This window comes from Drosophila gunungcola, unplaced genomic scaffold (genome assembly GCF_025200985.1).
Source record: "Drosophila gunungcola strain Sukarami unplaced genomic scaffold, Dgunungcola_SK_2 000033F, whole genome shotgun sequence".
Taxonomy (NCBI): Eukaryota; Metazoa; Arthropoda; class Insecta; order Diptera; family Drosophilidae; genus Drosophila; species Drosophila gunungcola.
The window spans coordinates 688,787-710,871 of NW_026453208.1; the positions used below are offsets into that span (position 1 = coordinate 688,787).

General features: G+C 39.8%; 1 protein-coding gene across 3 annotated transcripts in view; it reads left to right on the top strand.

Annotated features, from left to right (window-relative positions):
- LOC128263953 (meiosis regulator and mRNA stability factor 1-like) overlaps window positions 1–22,085 on the top strand; it is a 518,128-nt gene that overhangs the window by 336,632 nt on the left and 159,411 nt on the right. The window contains exon 1 of one of the 3 annotated variants that reach the window (XM_052999233.1): window positions 18,156–18,205. The exons of the other annotated variants lie outside the window; for them this stretch is intronic. Within the exon in view, the coding sequence (XP_052855193.1) occupies window positions 18,171–18,205 (35 nt within the window). The 5' untranslated portion in view covers window positions 18,156–18,170. Of the gene's footprint in view, window positions 1–18,155; window positions 18,206–22,085 lie in introns of those variants that run through there. 3 annotated transcript variants of the gene reach the window in all.

Sequence of the window (22,085 nt, forward strand, 5' to 3'; positions counted from 1 at the left end):
TTAAAAAGAAAAAAACAAATAAAATTCAGAAAAATTTATGACGTCTTCATTTGAAACGCGTTGGCCGCGACTTCGCCTTAAATGCTCCATCCGCTAAGTCCAATTTTGACATACTCTTTCCAACATTTCTGCCGGTATCTCGCTTATGAAAGCTTCGATGTTGGCTTCCAGTGCTCCAACTGTTGCGGGCTTGTCCCTATAGACATGAGCCTTGACATGGCCCCACAAAAAATAATCTAAAAGCGTTAGATCACACGAACCAGGCGGCCAATTGGACCCAAATGTTAAATAAACTGTTCACCGAACGCACCTCTCACTTGGTCCCTTGTTTTATGTGCTGTGTGGCATGTGGCACCGTCTCGTTGGAACCAAATGTCATGCAAAGAAATGAAGTATCATTGCACGGTATCGCTCTCCATTCACCGTAGCATTGCGACTCGCATGCTCTTTGAAGATATACGACCCAATGAATAGTAAAATTCAATAATTGCAACCTTTGTTCGTTTGTTAAGGGTCACTAGCGTCAACTGTAAAAACTAGGGCTACCAATAAGAAAGTTGCTAAAAAATCACCCTTTATATATATTTATATGCATTTTTATTTTACAAGTAAGCATTTTACTTATTTTAATTTTTGAGGGTTACTTGTTTTTATACACTTGCTGAGGGTTAAGGAGGGTAAATATAATATTCTTGACCAGAATCACTATTAGAGTAGATCTAGCAATGTCCGTCTGTCCGTCCGTCTGTCTGCATTGAACTTTCCCAAAATTTGTTTTCTTATTGCAGGACGTATATAAGTCGGCATCTAGCTCCTATAGAAACAATAGGGAAAAAAAAATTATAACTATTTTTTTATTTATTTTTTTTGTTCTTTGAGATATAGCATTGGCTTAATACTTTAGAATTACGATTAAAATTTCGTTAATATCGGGTGACTTTAGCATATAGCTCCCATAGAAACAACCAGAGAATTAAAAAAATAAATGAAAAAAAAAATATGTAACTTTTCTATTGTTTTTATACCCTTGCAGAGGGTATTATAATTTCAGTCAGAAGTTTGCAACGCAGTGAAGGAGACATCTCCGACCCTATAAAGTATATATATTCTTGATCAGCATCACTAGGCGAGTTGATCTAGCCATGTCCGTCTGTCCGTCTGTCCGTCTGTCCGTCTGTCCGTCTGTCCGTCTGTCCGTCCGTTTATATGCAAACTAGTCTCTCAGTTTTAAAGCTATCTGCATGAAACTTTCCCAAAAGTTGTTTTTCTATTGCAGGTAGTATATAAGTCGGAACGAGCCGGATCGGACGACTATAGCATATAGCTCCCATAGGAACAATCGGAAAAATAAATGAAAAAAAATTATAACTTTGCTGTTTTTCAATTTTTTGTTTAGTTCTTCGACATTTAGTAATGGTTAAATACTTCCGATTTACGGTTTAAATTTTATCAAAATCGGACGACTATAGCATATAGCTCCCATAGGAACAATCGGAAAAATAAATGAAAAAAATTATAACTTTGCTGTTTTTCAATTTTTTGTTTAGTTCTTCGACATTTAGTAATAGTTACATATTTCCGATTTACGGTTTAAATTTCATCAAAGTCGGACGACTATATCATATAGCTCCCATAGGAATAATCGGAAAAATAAATGAAAAAAAATTATAACTTTTCTGTTTTTTATTTTTTTTGTTTAGTTCTTCGACATTTAGTAATGGTTAAATATTTCCGATTTACGGATTAAATTTCATCAAAGTCGGACGACTATATCATATAGCTCTCATAGGAACAATCGGAAAAATAAATGAAAAAAATTATAACTTTTCTGTTTTTTAATTTTTTGTTTAGTTCTTCAACATATAGCAATGGTTAAATATTTCAGAATTATGGTTTAAATTTTATCAAAATCGGACGTCTATATCATATAGCTCCCTTAGAAATAATAAAAATATATAAAATAACTATCAAATAATTGAGCTGCAAATCATCATAGCTTCAATGTTTTTAAACATATACGAAAGTAAATCATAATTTTAATGTTTTCAAAAATGTTTAATTCTTGCAATAGCTGCAAGGGTATATGAACTTCGGCTTGCCGAAGTTTGCTTTCTTTCTTGTTTTTTTATTTTTTTTAACATAGTAATGGCATATAATTTCAAAAAAGCTCTTATAATTTTATTTAGCACGTAAAACGATTTTGTAAAGCTGCCTTAGGAACAATCGAATAATTGAGATAACATCGATAGCTTCAATATTTTTGAAGATGTACTCATTAAAATCGAGGAATATTTAATTTTTGCAATATCTTCAAGGGTATATAAAAATCGACTTGTAGGTGTTTAATTCTTTTCTTGTTGGTTTTGATTTTTACAGGAGACCTAGAAGCAGAAGTCGTCACCATATGACTTGTGTTTTGAAAATGCCGAAAAACACAGTTCTGTCCCCTGTTCACAAAAAACTTTGTTTATAGCCTTGCAGAGGGTATTATAATTTCAGTCAGAAGCTTTCGACATTTGTTTTCCGACCCTATATATGTAGGAATCAGAAACAAACCAGAAGATCTAGAAGAAAGAAACACACGGAGTGGACGTCATTTCTGACAACACAGACAGAGATCGCTAATGTATGCGTGAGAGTAACAGATCAGTAAAGAAAAACTCTAATAAAGTTACTCGATGCCGAAATCTCAAGCGAAGCAGTCCACAGAGATACACTCCACTTTGTAAACTCATTTAAGTTTGAAATACCATACAACACTGTTTGTTAAATAAGTCAAATATATAATAATTAATAAAGCATCAAAATAATAAAACTACGTCGTCCTAGAAGTAATTCGCACTAACGGAACTCCCGGGGCCACATATATTCTTGATCAGCATCACTAGGAGCGTCGATCTAGCCATGTCCGTCTGTCTGTCTGCCTGACTGGCCGTCTGTTCGTCCGTCAGTCTGTCCACTTCTACGCATTCTTGTCTCCTAGTATTAAAGCTATCTACATGAAACTTTCCCAAAAGTTGTCTTTTTATTGGTAGTATATAAGTCAGAACGAGCCGGCTTTGACAACTATAAGAAAAAGCTTAAATAAGAAAAATCAGGAGAAAAAAAATAAATAACTTGTCAGTTAATGCTATTAATATAGTAAAACCATATCGTTTGACCGTCCTAGAAATGATCGAATAATTAAGCTGAAAACCATCATAGCTCTAATATTATTAAAAATAGGTATACGCATATAATTCGAAATTTGCATGTTTTAACGAATACTTAATTTTTCCAATAGATGAAAGGATTTTATACTACCATTGCTTGTATTTTCGTTTTACTTACTGTTGCACTAAGTGTGTGTGTTTTGGTCTTATCTATAGATAGACAAATTTTCAAAATCCAGCTATTACATACTTTAGAAGATATTAAGTCGTCACCCGCCGCTCTACCGCCAATCTGCCGCTGCTCAGCCACTGGTCGGCCGCTGCTCTGCTGCAGCTAGATGACAGAGACAGAGAGAACGTCAGAACTGTTAGAGAACGACAGAACTAAAACATCGAACAGATAAACAAACAGGAGGATACAAGGTTTCATTTCTCTTGAGCTGCGACGCCCCACCTCCACGAACAAGAACAAACCCGTAAAACTTTTGAATCGCGCACCCCAACACAAACAACATCTGGTCACAGAAATCCGGCGGAGATATCCAAAGAAAACAGTCATCGGCGAAACCCCGATAACAAGCTATTGAAAGCGGGATTATCACCATCGCCCACACTGGTCACACTAACCGTCGCATATATAAGCACATCATTGAGCCCAGGCTGGTCTCGGAGTTCAGGCTCAGCTCAGTGAGTTCCCCCAGAAGACACATTTGGTTCCCGACCCGGAAACGGCACGGAATAACGGCAGGTCGAAAACTCGTGATGCACTACACTCCCAAATCTTACTAGAAAACCAAGTAGATCGTTTATTCCAACGACCCAGAACACTACATACCGACATACACCGACATACTCGACCGACTATACGCACTACATTAAGCAGAGCTCGGCCCTTCCCCAGCGCCGACACCATGTAGCAAGCAGTAGCACAGCTTGGTTCTTGCGCAGCGCCAAAGCAGTCGAGACGACAAGTATAGAGAACGCCTTACCTATTGTAATCTTAGCTATTATGAACCTTAGAAAATATAAGCATACTCCATATCACTATCTCTGTGTCATCATTAAGGAGGTAAACGATCTATAGAGGAATTAAATTTCTTTCTCGAATCCTGGCCACGGCGAGCAATAAAGCCTCTCGAAACAGGGTCGTTACAGAACGGAGTATTGGATTAAGATGATTGAGGTGTCGTTACAAATTTCTCATTAACCAATTGAGTCTCTAAAAGACTTAGTATGCGCAAACTCTTATAAAAGCGAGCTTAGAATTTTTTTAAAACGATCCAAACCATTAACCGGAGCGACGATTTATTTCGGTAATGAACCGGAACCGAACCGGAAACATTTTTTCTATCAGGTTCGTTTCCAAATGTATCTTTATACCCTTGCAGAGGGTATTATAATTTCAGTCAGAAGTTTGCAACGCACTGAAGGAGACATCTCCGACCCTATAAAGTATATATATTCTTGATCAGCATCACTAGGCGAGTCGATCTAGCCATGTCCGTCTGTCCGTCTGTCCGTCCGTCTGTCCGTCCGTTTCTACGCAAACTAGTCTCTCAGTTTTAAAGCTATCTGCATGAAACTTTCCCAAAAGTTGTCTTTCTATTGCAGGTAGTATATAAGTCGGAACGAGCCGGATCGGACGACTATAGCATATAGCTCCCATAGGAACAATCGAAAAAAAAATAAAAAAAAATTATATCTTTGCTGTTTTTTAAATTTTTTTTTAGTTCTTCGACATATAGTAATGGTTGAATATTTCAGAATTACGGTTTAAATTTCATCAAAATCGGACGAGTATATCATATAGCTCCCATAGGAACAATAAAAATATATAAAATAACTATCTAATAATTGAGCTGCAAATCATCACAGCTTCAAGTTTTTAAACACATACGCAAGTAAATCAAAATTTTAATTTTTTTAAAAATTTTTAATTCTTGCAATAGCTGCAAGGGTATATGAACTTCGGCTTGCCGAAGTTTGCTTTCTTTCTTGTTTTTTTATTTTTTCCAATTGGCAAACATTTATTTCTTTGGGGAATTGCGTTTGTTTTTGCAAATTGTCAAACTATAACTTATTAAGATTTTTTTAACCGGTACGATTAAAAAAAAATGTCAGTGTTAATACCAAGCAGCCTAACTGAGCCTCTGAAAATCAGTTCTTTGTCTACACTTGACGTTTTTAAATGAGCTTCCACATCGCCTTAAAACAATTAAGAGTGCTCCACAATTTTAACAAGCGTAAGTGACACACTTCCAAAAATATATAATATAAATACAAATATTATAAAAAAGGAAATACAAATAAATAAATAAAAAATACATAAACTCGTCCACAAAATTTTTAAACGCTTTAAACGCTGCTCTACCATTTTGGCAACAAAATTCGATATCAGAAATTTCGTATGTTGAAAGTGCGACTGCCACTACATTTTATCTCGTGTTTCCGTTTTGTTATGATATAGACCTCTACTAAAAGAAATAACAAACAAAATACATTGCAATAAACTAACCTACATTCATTTCCCCGATTTCAGTTAATCAATTTACTTATATTTCCAGTAATGTTTTGGATGACTTCGCATTTGGAACGCTAAAGAAAATCTTTTTTCTAACATCTTTTTAATTGTCCATTTGCACGTAACGTGGAAAAACGAATTTAAAAATCGACTTATCTAATAAGACTTAATAAGGTACCCCTTACTTACGAAAAACAATAAAATAACATTAGAAAATGTACGCGATGGAATGCTCCCCTCCTGAATCATCAGTCTGGAATAATATTTCGCCTTCATTTATAGTGACCGCTACTGATCGTGAAATGTCTTTAAAATTTGGCGTTATATCTCAAACTTCTTAGGGCGGGTTTTCCCTAAACACTCTTGAAGAGTTGAAAGGCTTTTGCAGACAAGGCTGGTCCCTGAATTAACATTTCCAGGTGTACGCCTCCATTTCCTGCCAATATAACTCGCGCCAGAATAAAGCAATTCCAGATGTTAGGGACTTTAGTTTTAATAAGGATGAAGTCATGCCGGCTTCAGAATATAGCAATGCCAAAAATTCCAGATTTTAGGGACTTTAGTCTTAATAAGGATGATTTTTTTATTTAATATAAAAAAACAATAAGAATTATACATCTTTGTCCCAGTGATCTAAAAACATGCCAGCTCATCTCGCCGGATTAGAGAATAGAAATCGACATGTTCGTTTTTTTTTTGTCGCGTGAAGTCTAACGGCTCACTATTCGCTCTACCGGCCGAGGGGCGCAGCCGTGTGTCGTACGGCAAATTCGGTGAAAAAGTAGGAGCTAAATTAGCGTTAGTGGCGGAGTATATAAACGTTGAGAGCGGCAGTCAATCAGAATTTGATATTATAGAATAAAGTCTGTTTTAATCGGGACATAATGCTCTGAAAGGCTTATGTAAATCATAACTAGATCTAAAAAGATATCAGGGGAATATAATTATAATAGTAGTCTACTGTAAAAGGAGGTAATGTAAGATTTGCATCCCAGTGAAGGCGCCGTAAACAAAAAGTAAAAAGTTTTTTTGTACTGATTCAATGCGGTCAATAAGTATTCCATATTACAGACTCCAGACGGCAGAACAGTAATCCAGAAATGGACAAACTAGCGAAGTATATCAAGTCTTAATGACATTGGGATCATCAAATTTCTTTGACCACCTTCTAATAATTACAAACACCCTCATAGCTTTATTAATTTGTACGAAATGTGATCGGAAAACTTTAGTTTTGGATCACGAAGGACGCCAAGATAGTTTACAATAGCAAATCTATCCAAAAAGCAGTCACTTAGAGTATCAGTCACGATTTTTGGCTTGACACGAGAACAAGTTTTTTTTTAGCTGGAGAAGGAATCGGAGGTTCAGTGCACTATGCTGCGCTCTGGGCTCAGCTCGTCGGTACTGGGTTCTGGGTTTTTCCTCTCCCTATATTCTCCATCTACTTACAATCGAATAAATGATAAGTGCACTTCCTGACCCTACTCAAATGTTCTCGATGACCAGCAAAATATGCGAAACAGCGCAGATAGTAGGAAGAACGAATTTAGCGACGATGTTTAGATGTGTGTATGGAATCATCGGTGTAAGCGAACACACATTCCGCTCTATCCTCCCTACCTTGGTTATGTATGGAACACGTTTGCATTACCCCTGTCTTGATGTCACATCATGTTTATACTGTATATTTCATAGGCATTATGTACTGAGGCAGAATATATATATTTATTCAAATTCATGTTAGTAGTTTAATAACAAAAGCAATTCAGAATTAAACTGTACATAATTAATTAGAAACGCGAAGGTATTGTTTATACAAAAATTGATTGATCTATTTATTAATAATTTCCACGAAAATTTAATTTAATTCATCTTTGTCTTAACTTTAATTCAAAAGAAAGACTTTACACAAGAAATGTCAACTTATTTACAAATATAATTTCGTTTCCAAAGACAACTATCAGCGCACTGCCAACTGATTAATGCATAATTTAACCACTCAAATGTACCTTTCACAAACTGCTTGGGCCCAATGAAATGCTTCGGGCTTCTGTGGAATATATCCTGGATAGGTATATAGTTGACGTATTACCAAATACTCTAGACATCAAGCCCAGTCTGTAAATCCCGAGATACCAATTACATCATTTGTCAAACATAACATTTCAGAGCCGACTAAAGGATTTATTCAAATTAATCAGACATAACATTGGACATAAACATTTCCCACGCCTGTTATCAACAGTCCTCTTATTATAAACATTTAACACGCCTTTACCGACGACAGACATAAGCAAATTATAAACTTGTAAAACTAAGGGTCCAGCATGGGTTTATCAGCATGAAAGCTTTGCCAAATCCAAATTTAATAAAGAAAAGATGCGGCCTGACAACCTATTCATCAGGCCACAATTTCAACCAATCAAAATCTTCTGATGGAAGTCCACTTTCGCTGCTAGCCTCGCTGTCACCGATAGTTATAAGAATAATGCAATTGTAAAATCAGTTCAAAATTGGGTGTGCGGACTCTGCCCAAATGCAACGTTATCAGAGTAAAACGTCCGAGTTGTTTCGATCTCTAATATGCACTGATAAGAGCGAATTCAAAATACAAACATATGATTACAGGGGTAATTAAGTAGTACAAGATGGCAAAGAATTCAAATTAATCAACTGTTTTTAAACAAAGTTATTTATAAACAAATAATAATAAATTGGCATTCAGTTATGATGTTATCGAACACTCTCCGCCCGTTAAATGATCCAAGGAGTATTCAAGCACCAATTTGCTCAGGCAGGAGCGCTATCTTGCAGATGGGTCTACGAAAGGTTTCACTTTTCACCTTGATCTCGCCCACTCTTACTCGTCCATCAGCTCCGAAATGCGTGTTGGTGATGCGACCCAGGACCCACTCCTGGGGAGGTGTATTATCATCGTGAATTATTACAATTTGGCCAATTTGAATGTTGGCATCGGTTTTGAGCCATTTGGAGCGCGTCTGAAGTGTGTGTAAATAATCACGCCTCCATAGCTCCCATCAAAGACAACCCAATCAGCAGGTGCGCTGTGCTAAGTGCCTCTCCATCCTTTGGGTTTTCAAGTAGGGATGCCATTGGTCTTAAGTTTAAGAGTTCCTCCGCCTCGATTGCAATCAATTGAAGCTCCTCGTACGTTAGCCCAGTGTTGCCCAAGTTTTTGATCATCAAGGTCTTGATGAACTTCACTGCGGACTCCCACAAGCCGCCAAAGTGGGGAGCTCGCGGAGGGATCAATTCAAATCCCACGATGCTGCTGAAGTTATGCACATTCAATGTGTTGGCTTCGTCAAACAGCTGCTGCTTAAGTCCTCGAGCTGAGATCTTGCCCCGACGAAATTAATTAGTAGTGGGACGCCTCTGCGACTGACGAACGCTTTAAACAAAGAAAAAAGTTATTAGTAAACAGATCGGTTATAAGTTCTATGTGGATTGCTTTTGACGAAAAGCATATAAACACGGCACGGCATGTTTTATATGGCACTTTGCTTCGAATGCGGTATGATGTGGCAAATGGTCCACATAGGTGGACTCCAACAGCAAAAAAAGGTCGTTGTGAATGAAAGCGATCACCTGGAAGTGATCCTATTATTTGTTCCATTAAACGAGGCTTAGCGCCGTACAATCTTTCGAACGATTTCTCTGGCGTTTACAATCCAAGCCTGGAGTCGCAGAATTCCAATGAGAGCCTTTGTTCCAGCGTGCATGTGCTGCCGGTGCAGATATTCAACAAATTTCATTTCATTAAGCAATGATCCTTTGGAAGAAGAACAGGAAATTTGGCATCGAGTGAAATGGGCTTCTTGGCTAAGCGGCCTCCTACACCTAATACTGTTAGAGAACGGTTTGATCCGTCAGTCGCTGCTAGGAATTTTTTTGAAATTCGGGTTTTAAAATCTTGTTTTCCTTGATGTGCTGATTTTCGTTGAAAAAGGTCTTCTGCTGGGTATGTGATACGATGTGCTTGAACGCGCATTGCAATTCAGTTGCTGATGTATGTATAACATCGACTAGGTTCAATTTCCTGTTGGCTTTGATTCGGTTGAAGACGCGCAACACAAAAGCTATGACTCGCCAAATGCGCCGATAGGATGAGAACATGTTGATAATGTAATCGAATGTGAGGACTGTTGATTTTCGCAGCTCCAACTCTTCTTCGGTGTCCTGAGCTCAGATGCTGCGCAGCCTCTTGAAACTATAATATGTCCGCGGAATTGTCCTTGCCCGGAACGTGCCTCCAAATAATGTTTGAAGTGGTTGATTGCATCTCAGAAATCCGGTTGGTGACGAAACAGTTTAGCCTGGACGAGTGCATGGTTAGCCACTGTAGAACAATTCTTGAATCTGTCCAAAAGAAAACGTTATAAATGTATTTTTTCGAATTTTTCCTTAACCTTGACCCATGTTTGACACAATAAATATGCAGCACACAATTCTAGCCGCGGCATTGCCTTTATTGGGGCCACTTTAGACTTTGGTAATTAGTATTGATTTAAACTCTCCATTTAAGTCTGTTTGTAGATATAGGCAACAGAGAAAAGCTCGCTGCGATGCATCTGAAAATTCGTGTATTTGAAGATTGTGGAAATCTTCTTCTATTCGCTTCCACTGGGATTAAAGCTCCGAGGGAAGTGGATCGTCCCAGCTTAGACGGTGCATCCACAACTCTTGGACCAATATTTTGCTTCGAAACACGACTGGTGATATGAGCCCTAGCAAATTGTACAGGTGAGCCACAAGTGAAACGATGCTCCGCTTGGTGATGACAGTTATTGTAGGTAGTGTATACCTAAAACAGAACATATATAGTTCGGTCTGCCACAAAATGCCCAATGTCTTCGTTATATCTTTGGTATCAACCTTGAATTGAAACTCTGCTCCGTTGCCTTGTATTTTGCTTGTGTTCCAAATTGCAAGCTCTAATCCAGCCTTAGAAACTATGCTGGTGACCCCTGAAGCCTTGAGATGAAGCTCTTCGGCTCTGTCTGCTCCAGTAAGGAGGTCATCGACGTACATCACTTCCTTAAGTACGGCTGCTCCGATGGGAAGTGAGAAGTGATCCGCAATATATTTCAAGCTAGAAATGGTGCGCAGGACATGCCGAACGTGAGAGTGTTGAGCTGAAACAATATTAGAGGCGCAGCAGAGGATTCTCTTCAGAGAACAAGCTGACACATACGATCGTCTGGTGATACTTGAATATCAGCTACAAGTGCATGACGATGTAAGCGAAAAGCTAGAAGTGTTAAGATAAGATTTTGCTGGATGCTTGGCCCTATCATCAACAACTCATTCAAAGAATGGTTCGACGTTGTTTTGCATGATGCATCAAACACAAAATGCAGCTTGGTAGTCGTGTTTCTGATCTAAGGACTCCATGATGCGGGATAACATAAAGGGTCTTCTGAGAGTCGAATTCATATGCCAATTGCATGTGATCATAGTATGTATTCCTTAATGAATTTCACGTACATACATCCCCCTTAACAACGGGTTGCGGTTCAACCTGCGTTCATTTTGCAGAAACCGTGATTTGGCAATTTTTAAAGACTTTCCTAGCTTGTAAGGGTTCTCTTTAAAGGTCAAGCAAACTTGGACCCGTCCAGATGTGAGAATTTTTGTGTTTGCCAAATAATGCCGTTCGCATTCCTCCACTTCTACGGTGAAACAATTATGGTACGAATCAAACTTCTCTATTTGCCAAAACCTTTCTAATGCATCTTGCAGCTTTGTGGAACGTGCCATGTTGCATGTGACGTTTAGTGATTGCGGAATTTCAGAAACCTTTCCGCCAACGATCCAACCAAGTGCAGTATTGACCAGGCAAGGAAGGCCAGGACCCACAGAAAGTTTGCCATTTGAAAGTAAATCAAAAAACTCTTGTGTGCTGATGAGTAAATCAATCTTGAGAGGCATGTAGAATCCAGGAACTGCAAGGTCAATCTCTGTAGGTATGTTCCACTGTGAAGTGTCAACGAAATGCTCTGGCTGATTAAGCGATATTGTCTTCGCTACATCGAATGGTAAATGCAATTCATTTACTGATAGTCGTGATGGAATAGTGGTTGAGACAGAAAATCTCATCTGCGTTCTGACATCGCCTATGCCAGAAATGTCATACTTCTGTCTTTCGAATCTGAGCTGAAGGAGCTTGGCCAACTCTTCAGAGATGCAATTTATTTCAGAGCCTAAGTCAAGCAAAGCTCTGGCTGGCTGAAATATTCCGAACTTATCCCTAATCAACACTACTGCCGTAGGAATTAAAGCGCGCATCGAATGACGCGAAAGCATGGAAAAAGCTTGTGTGGATTCCTGCTCCTTCGTATTCTTGAGCCCGATCGTAGAATAATTTTGAACGATTCACGCAGCGCGGAAACGGTATCTAAGATACAACCAGGAACTGTGTGATCAGATCTTTTCATCATTTGAATATCGATTAAGCTAGAAATGTGCTCTATGAAATTCAAAACCTTTTTATCGTAGCGCTCCTTTCACTGCTTTAACGCCTTAGGGCAATTGATTTCGGACACTTGAAAAGGGGCTATGACACTCAGAGCTTCTTCAGACAAACAGCTAAGCAAGAAGTTGAGTTTGTCATCAGCTGATATTGAAGCGTCATCATGTACCATGCTAGTAAAGGCAATGATAAACTTTATATGGTCACCATACTTCCCGTCAAATTTAGGTAGCTTTAGCGATGGTAAACGATTATGGTGCTCAGTTGCGTACTTTACCGATGAATTGAAGAAGCTTGCATCTTCTGGCTGGTCCTTCTTTGTTGTTTGTACGAGTGATGATAATTGCCTTGGTGTCTATGAATATGTCCTCCAATTCTTGACCGTTCGATCTGCGATTGAATTTGAAGAGTTTGCTTAAAATACGATTCCAAAGTTTGTGACTGGCATTCAAGGGCAGCAAGGTCTTTCTTCGGTTCGATGCGAGCTTTGAGATTAACTATGTTTCGCTGAACTGTATTCCTTTTGTTGTCTTAAAGACACTAGTTCAGTATCAGCAGGCGTATTCATATTGCAAAAGGGTTAATGAGCGAAAACTGAGTGTGATTATGGAGCAATTATTGAGCGAAACAATACCTTATCCGAATATGTTGGCAATGCCCTTTGGTTCTGAGGGAGAAAAAGAAACACTCCAATGCTTGGGAGAGTAACTCAATGTTTGGCTCATTTTTTTGCAGACCAGCTGCACAAGAATGTGTGTATATGGTCTGAGTGGAATGACAAAAACAGCGATTGCATTTGCGAGTCTAGCTTACGGTTTTTCGTCCCCTTTGTGCCGCTGCTCCTTAGCTTGCGAAACTGTACTTGCGCCGGTTATGAGGTGTGCAGGTATTCACAACGAACCAGTGGCGATAATTCCGGTGATCCAACGATGTTTCCGGAGATCCAAAGATGATGCCAAATGCACTGCCAATGGGCCGAAAAAGTGCAATGCGTGCCGAAAATACACCAAGTATTCTGGCGGTCTAGCGATGCTGGAATCTATTTCTCCCCCGAATGCAGAGTGAATGATTCTGTGTGCGAATAGGATTTATGTTGGGACTTGCCGAATGCAGAGTCCTTTCACGGTCGCCAAAATGTGCGGACTCTGCCCAAATGCAGAGTTATCAGAGTACCTCTTACCTCTTGAACTTATCCCAGTTCGTGTTTCGGGGGTAGCTAGCTTTGGAGTGTTTTTCGAACCGAATATACTTATGGTCTGAAAAGGATGGTCTCTCGAAGACTCTCCATCCAGATACCTCAGTATTTTGTCCCGCCACCAGTGTTACGTTGATGTCAGGGCTCCCCCACTCGTTATGGTGTGCGTTGGTATCTTGGCCTTTTGTGTTGCTGGTTTTTCGGGCTCTATCAAGCTTCTTACTTCCTCGAGTGGTGTTGTACTATCGTGCGTCATGTAGCAGGAAGCTACCAGAAGGCGGTTCTTCTCGCTCTCTAGCATCACAACAGATAAGTCAACAGAGCTGTAATGAGACATAAGGCTAGCGTTTATATCCTTCCGCACTAGGGTGGCGGTCCTGTTCCCGCTGACCAGCGGTGAGTAAAATAGATTTTAATTTGAAGACTTTAAGGCGATCCATGGTTCCTGGACCAAAGCTATGTGAACGGATCCCTGCTTCAAGGCAAAGAGGAGCTCCGTCGACGCGATCTTTTTCTTATGGAAATTGAGCTGCAACACCATAAGTGTCATGGGTACCCGGTTCACCTCCGCACGACGGGTTGACTATCACTGTCAGGTCACCGTCCTTCTCCTCATCCGAGCAGACCAGCTTCAGGTCCTGGGTAGCCTCCATCACACTATAAAGGCCTAGGTCCTTCTCCACCTCGCCTGCCTGAAACGAGTGGGCGTCCTTGTCCCCAGGGTGGCGCTTTTTGAGGCTGCAGGTTGCAGCCACGCCCCCCATATTCCCGTACCTGGGGTATAGAAGCACGCTCTCCAGGTCCGAGTCTGCTTCGACTATGGCGCCTGTGTTAAGCGATGCTGTTCTGATTGTGGCAGTAGCGTTGAAAGTGATATGACATGATTCCATCATTTTAGAGGTGCCGCTGGCGACACCCAGAGAGGACTCCTCTTCCTCGTGCCCGCCGGTGGTAGCAATCACGCTGCTCACTGACATTTTTTGCTGACATCACAGTGCTGCTGCAGTGCCCATTGCCCAGCCGGCGGAGAGTTCAGCTGGAGGATTTTTGGCGGTCGGGTCTACTAAGAAGTGGGTGATCTACAAAGCCAAAAATTTTACTAACTTACTTATATCACGTTAGCAAGTATCTGCCAGCATAAGCCTAACTCTCACCTCGTGGTAATATCCAAAAAATACAGATTTATGGTATATCGGTATATCGTGTGGACTTTCATTTCTTAGATGTGTCAACTCTACGCTTAGTCAAGAGAGTCAGCTATAATATATATACAAGTACCACCGAACCAGAGTAAGGGCAGCTTTTTAAGTGGCTGTCTCTTAAGCCCACGAGTGCAATTGCACACTTCAAAGCCACGATCAGCATCTGGATCAATCGCACCAAGTTTGCGGAGGAAGAAGTCCGAATTGACCTCGTAAAGTTATTTTCTCAATAAAGCATCTCCTGTTTTCAAAACAGCTTAGTCCTCTGCAAGACGCGTACGCATCCAACGTCACGTAATGCTCACGTATGCCTAACCAGAGCCAGTATTCCAGGGCATATAACTGTAAACAACGGACCTTGGACCAAAGCAAAGCGGAGACATCGCAAAACTAACGGTATAGAGCTTTACATTGGATCCTCATACGGCAAGGGCAACCAGGTCGTACGGTAAAAGGGCAGACTTCGAACCCGCACGAAGAGGACGCATTGTGAATCGGTACAACAGTGGACCTTGGACCCGATCACGTGAGCTGGAGAAGACGAATAACGGGACCATCGCAGCCTATAAAACAGCGGCGCAAGCCCAGCTCACCCCGAAGTAATAGTGCGAGAATCAAAGCGAGTGCGTGTACGCGAGAGCAGTTACAAGTTAATCAAGAGCCGATTGTCAGGATCAAGATCGCAAAGTCAAGACGCCGAACGGCGGCAAGTGTACAAGGCTGAGAATACATCGCTGAGGTCCAACGGGTGCTAAGTCGTGGTTAAATCGAACACTATGATTCCTTGCGTAGATTCTGCAATAAAGGTGGCTGGGCGGATAACCAGAACCTAGTTATATTTGCTGGGCGGTACACTCTGCCGACACAATTCAGATAGATCTTAGGAAGTCTGCGATAAAGGTGGCTAAGCGAAGAGCCAGCACCTAGTTCTACCTGTTAGGCGATACACCTTGCCTCGGTGAAGCCGTCACGATTCAGACGCCGCAGAGGACAGCGACGGGGAGCTGCAGTAGCGGAAAAGCCGCGAGGCTACATTTAAGGAGACAAATAAAACCCTTAAGATCCCAACACAACCCAAGCACCTTTTGGTCAAAGGCAATCAACCAATATAAATTTGGTGGAACGTAGCGAGCAAGGTATAATAAGTCAGGTCGTTATTATGTAAGCAGATGGGGCGGCAGCTGCAGACTTGATCTTTACGGCAAGGTCTTTAACAACAGCATCAATACCCTGTGTGAACAGCATCAAACCAGTGAATTCATCAAACCAGTGAATTCATCATGTTCAATAAGAGTCGTAGGATGATTCTTAAAACGACCAATGAAAAAAATTTCGTGAAATGACTCGAATACCTTAGATGGTCAAAAGTTCAGCTTTTGGAGACTAGCGACTGATGTCGCAAAATTTATTGAGGGTAGTAGATAGAATCCGAAATCAAATCACCCAACTCTGCACTCAATGTAATTGTAGTGGCCTGAAATTTCGCAGTTTATTTAGTACTATAAGGAGAGTATTGGAGTAGCCCAAAATCCTAAGATGTGAATGACTGCTAAAATGTGTTTCATTAATCAGCATGACGTCAACTAAATTAGAGGATAAGTAGTGCTCTAGCTCAAGATTTTTGCCCGTGAGACCATAGGCGTTCCAAAAAAATTCTCGAATACCAAAATAAGACATAATTCCTAATCCGAGTTTCCGGTAAACTGGTTCATAAGAAGTTCCATAATTTTCATCATCATGAATATCAGCTGGTAAATAAGTGAGATAAGATGTTCAGAACTGGCACAAGGTGGGAAGGGCTAGGGCGATCGTTGCGGAGAATGGGTAGGAATAAAGAGCCGTAGTGGATAAAACTGGACCCCAGGCACTCTAAACAGGAATCGGGGCAGGAACACATTTACTTATTTATGGTTTTTTGAAAGTTATCTGGCGACGTCTTCACGACGCACAGGAGGGACAATAGTGACCTACGCCAAAGATTTAATGTCATAGACTTTCACATTGTTCGGCGAGGATTTAAGTTCAATACAAAATTTATTAGGCCTGTAGATTTTTCAAACCACATGACCAACGACGGCTAGATGAATTTTGATGTCTTCAGTATTCGTTGATAGGTGAAGGCATTTAACAACGATTCTGAATGCTCGTTTAATTTTCAATTGGCGGGACTTAAAAAAAGCAGTCCTATAAGTGTCATTAGCAGGTCCGGATATCTCACACCGCATATATGTTATGGCCGCCTTGATAAGATTCACAAGTTTCTGGACAGGTCCTCATTGCCGGTAATATTCTTAGAAGTCTCTGAAGGGCTGGAGGCATACTAAAAGTTTGTGATAGTGAGTCTCTGGAGTCTATGACTTTATCAGGAAGAAGAAATACGATTTCATTATGAATTAGAAGGGCCTGTTTTTTTTTGGGTTAGTAATCTTGCGGCGAAGGTTTCTTGCAGTTGGTCTACCTAAGTGACCAGTTCAGTTAGATCAATACATAGATCCGATAAGCCCCTTGTCCCTGCAGCTTCGGCAGAAGCTATTTTGAGTGCGATCAATCTGCTAGTCTTGTTAGGATTCGTATTACCACAAGGGAACTCATTTTAGGCTTATAGTAAACTGCATAGCCATCTCAGAAAGTTGTATTGATACTTCCGCCGAGCATGACCATATGTTTGAGATTACCAATGTCCTGTATCCCTCATATGAACTGTTCATCGCCTTCCACGACAGATATGTTTTATTTCTTCTAAACTTCTTCTGTAAACCTTTCTGCAGAAGCATTAGGCGCATTAGGGTGCTGCGAAGGCACTTCTTATGCATAAAGATGCAATTCGTTCCACCAGTTCCAGTTGATGGCTCCATTTCAGACGATTGTCTTATTCTAGACCCAAACATCTGGCGTTATTGCTAAAGGAGAAATTGCAGTTGTATAATGTTTGATCGCTTAGAGGTAAGATCTTACGTTTATTTGTAAAGGGTACAGATTCAGCTTATCAGCATTTTTTGTATGCATTTCAAAATCGGGATTTATACTCCCAGATGAACGAGATATTCGATTATGGCTGTACGATAAACGAGCTTCTATGTCTAAGAATGCAACTTTTTCTTTGAAGCTGGTTGACTTCTAATTTTGGCTGACTTTCATTTTGACCCTGCATGCTGTCCTGCTGATATTTGCTTTGAATCAGTGACGGTCTTAGAATGTAGACTTATCAACTACCCAAAGCTTAAGTAATATGGGTCTGAAGTCCTTTGCCGTGAGAATCAAGTGATGTGTATAATGTACAAGAGATATGCTTGGTACTGCCAGATTTCTTATTATTATTATTTAATTTCACATTTTCATAATAAATCAAAATTTAAAAAAAAATATTTAAACTAATATTTTCCAGTAGGTTCTATGTAACGCGAGAGGAGAATGGCGGAGTAAAAACCAGAACCGAAGATCAAAGAATTTTTGGGTTAAAGGTTGTGAAACACCTAAATTGCCCAACACAGTCAACCGCAGGAAAATTGTCCAATTAATCAATTCGAAAACCCATAAACACACCAAGCTGAATCCAGAAGTCGGCCATTGAGCCAGAAAAATGGGAAATGCTGTATATAACTGTATGACAAAAGGCCGTGACAGTCTCAGGCGAGCAAGGTAAACGTAAAGGATCAATCTGCGTGCTAATGGGCTTATGACACTACATTGTTCACCTCATTCATTTATTTTTTTAACTATGCGATTTTACCTAAGTGCGAGCAAGACAACTTATACGATTTCAATAAGTAATGAATGAGAAAAATTGTCAGAATCAATACCCGATAGTAAGAATGTGCACCGGGTTTTTTTATTAAATACAACCTGAGCCGATACATCAACGAGCAAAATTTTATCTAAAAAGTACAACTAAACGGAATGAAAAAGCGAGACTTAAATGTATACGAAATATTTTTTACCATTTAAAGGAACAACGGAAAACCTTTCAACGTTAAAATTAGCGGGATAAACACAATATAATAAACAATACAATAAAGTTTGAATTTAAAGTTAAAAAGGCAGTGTGACCGTGACCTTATTATTAAAAAATCTCAAGCAGAATCCATATAATTGTCTCTGTCTGTGAGCTTCAATGAATTCGTCAATAAATGAGGCGAACAATGTAATGTCATACCCGTATAAGCTATGCAATTGGAAACTAAATTAAAATCGCGAAGATATACCAGCTGAATGCGTAAAGGTGATTAAAATAATCTGAGAGTTCAGGCGATGGCGGAATATAAGAGCATGTTATATAAATAAAGCTTCCAAAAAGATAACTTTATGCAATATTTTTACATTTCTCAAAAGATTTTTCTTCTGGCGTGAGGTTGGAGTCCACGGCAATAAGTACTCCACCGCCCAGTCTAGAAGGACGGTCAAGCCTATAAGTTATGTTTAGAACCTCCTGTTTTTTATTTGCCTACCACCACCAGCGGCCCTTTTGCGCTGAGGAGATCACGCACTTAGGTTTCGGCTATTAAATCCAGCGCAGATCGCAGCTCATGTGCACGATGAAAACTATCTCTAGCAACGTCGAATTAGCTTATGAGCCCTATAAGGCAGTCTTAAGGAGCTATACTAGTGTAACCCAAGAAAAAATATAAAAATGTTTAAATATTGTTTAACAGTACTAAATAGAATTGTTTGCATATAACATTGTAAGTTTTTAACTTAATTTTTAATAATTTTTTTTTATTTTTACAAAAATATTGAGAAATACCGATACTTTGGGTTGTCTGTCGAGGGTCCAAAAATAAATAGAAAAAATTTAAAAAAATTCATATACCAACAAAATATCGTGGGTTCGAAAAAAAAGTTGTGTTTTGGGCTAAAATTCTTTTTTAAATTCTTCCAAATGCAAAATGTTCAACCAATCCATAAGTTTGTAGGTCATTGTAGGTAGGCGAGTTATGATATCAGCGGTTTTCAAAAATGTAGTTTAGTGATAAACGCGGTTATAGTTTCAGTTGCAGCGATGTATGCCTGTGAGCGGTCGCCTATTTGAACGCTGAAATTCAAAAACTTTTTAGATACTACCTTGCCGCTTTATTAAAATAATTTTGAAATTTTAAACTATCGATTAGGACAAATGTAAATGTAAAAAATGTAGCTAAGAAAAAGGTTACACTGGTAAGGCCCCTTAAGTTGGGCTCATGAACGTTTTCAACTCGTTCACCAACTCACTACAGGCGTCACAACAGAATCGCAGGTTGGACCCCTTGGAAAGGTCCTAACTTGTCTTGTTCTAATAAGACCACTGTACCAGAGAAATACTAAAAATTTGTAAGCGAGTAGTTAAAGGTACCGCAAAAGAGCAGAAACTGCACGCTGAGAATTTTTGAGAGAGGGAGAACGGGAGAGCAAGAGAGGGGTACCGTAATGCAGTAATGTGCATGGAAGCCCAACAACAAAACTACACTACAAGCCACCAAGGAAACAAATAAAATTCGGAGAGTCAAAGAGAATCTGAATCTGACTGCTATTTCTGAAGCCATTTATAACGAAAGACGTTAGTTCCAAGAGGTTTGTCGTCGTAGACCTGTGTGTTATAAATCCTTGTTATCGCGGGGATATAAAATATCTACAAAGATGTTGCAAGTTTCGAAAAGCTTGGGGATAGCTGACAACTTGGAGATACCTCTTTAATTGCTTGTATTTGACTTATACCCATTTTATTAAGGGGAATAACAAACGACTTTTTCAAATAGGTAGGATGTCAGAAGTTTCTAGAGATAGAGTAATCAATTTGGGTAGTGGTCTGCACAGGGCCTCTGCGCACTATCTCAGCACACAGCCTGGAGCACCCTCAGTACCCGGTAAGTAGACTGGCTTAACCGTTGGCAGATCAACGAGAACGGACAAAATATTAAGTTAGACTTGGACGTGGCATATGAAAAAGACTGATGTGGACGGGACAAAGCTGAGTATGTCGTTTGAAAAAACTGCGCAATGAGCTTTGCCTGATCAGTGTTTGCCGTGGAATTTTCGAACGATAGCGAGGCTGGGTAAGAGGCGGACTTACGCTCAGTGTTAAAAAAATTATAAAACTGTTTTGGATTTTGTGAAAACTGGATCCGACAACGAGCTATATAGTTCATACCGTTATAAAATATATAAATAATCCATGTTGGTGCATAAATAAAGTTCGGACCAGTCCAAGGCAGATATACAAGTCGCTTAAATAGCGACTAAAATTTGTCTTACGAAAGCTTTTTTCCATTAATTCTGTCCATGCATCCATACTCCGCTCTAAAGCTGGGTGAAATTTTGACACAAAACACAAATCCAGTTAACGTCCTAAAGAAAACTGAACATGGTTTACTTGAGATAGCGCAATGTCAAGCAATCCGCCAATAAAGACATGCTGCTCTCAAGAAAGTAAAGTATTTGATTTTTTGTCCGGGGACCAAGTCGCATTAGGTGTATTAAAATCACTTAAAACTATTAACTGAAATGTGGAGGCTAGTTTTATGAAACAGAAGAAAAAGAAGAAGGCGCTGGGGATTGTCTTTATATTCTATTCTCTTTATACCCTTGCAGAGGGTATTATAATTTCAGTCAGAAGTTTGAAACGCAGTGAAGGAGACATTTCCGACCCTAAAAAGTATATATATTATTAATCAGCATCACTCCTAAGAGCTCAGGTGCAAGAGTTTCCGAAATCTTAGGAACCAAAACTCTTACACCTGAGCTCTTAGGAAGAATCAACCCATTAAAACTGCTCGACTTTATTCGAGGAAGTGGGTTGATATCTGAGCTGTAGGCTCTCCTAGTGATGCTGATTAATAATTTAGATACTTTTTAGGGTTGCTAATGCCGGACAGTCTGCGATGATGTGTTTAGAGGTTTCGTCCTCCATGTCGCAGAATCTGCAAGTTCTACTGCTGGTTATTCCCATCTTACCTAGGTCAGTCTACAGTGCCCGGTTAGTAATCCGGTAACGATCCTAAGTGAATTTTTCCCTAGTTGCATAAGTTCCTTGAACTCTTCTTGTTGTAGTTATTTATTTGAGTTTTGGCTTGCCTTAGGCCTGGGGAATTCCTCCAGTGTTCTTGCCTCATGGCGCCTTCCTCTTTCCTAAGGTATTCCCTATGCCACAGTAGGGCTCTGGTCCTATCAGGGGCTGTTCGGCTCCAAGTTTTGCCATTTTATCGGCAAGTTCATTTCCGGATATATCCTTATGTCCCGGAATCCATCTGAGGGCCAGCCTGTTTCGGCTGCCCAATATATTTAGCTTACTCTTCACCTCTAGGACTAGCTTCGAGGTGATTTTGTTACTATGTAAAGCAGTAATTGCTGCTCGGCTGTCCAAAAGGATCGATATGTCCTTTTCCTTGTATCCACGCTGTATGTTGAGCTCTGCACAACGTCCAATGGCACATACCTCAGCCTGGAATATGCTGGTGTATTGGCCAAGGGATTCGTGGTATTTTATGCGAGGCCCTACCACTCCAAGGCCCGTGCCTTGTTGTGTCAGGGATCCATCTGTGTACCATGC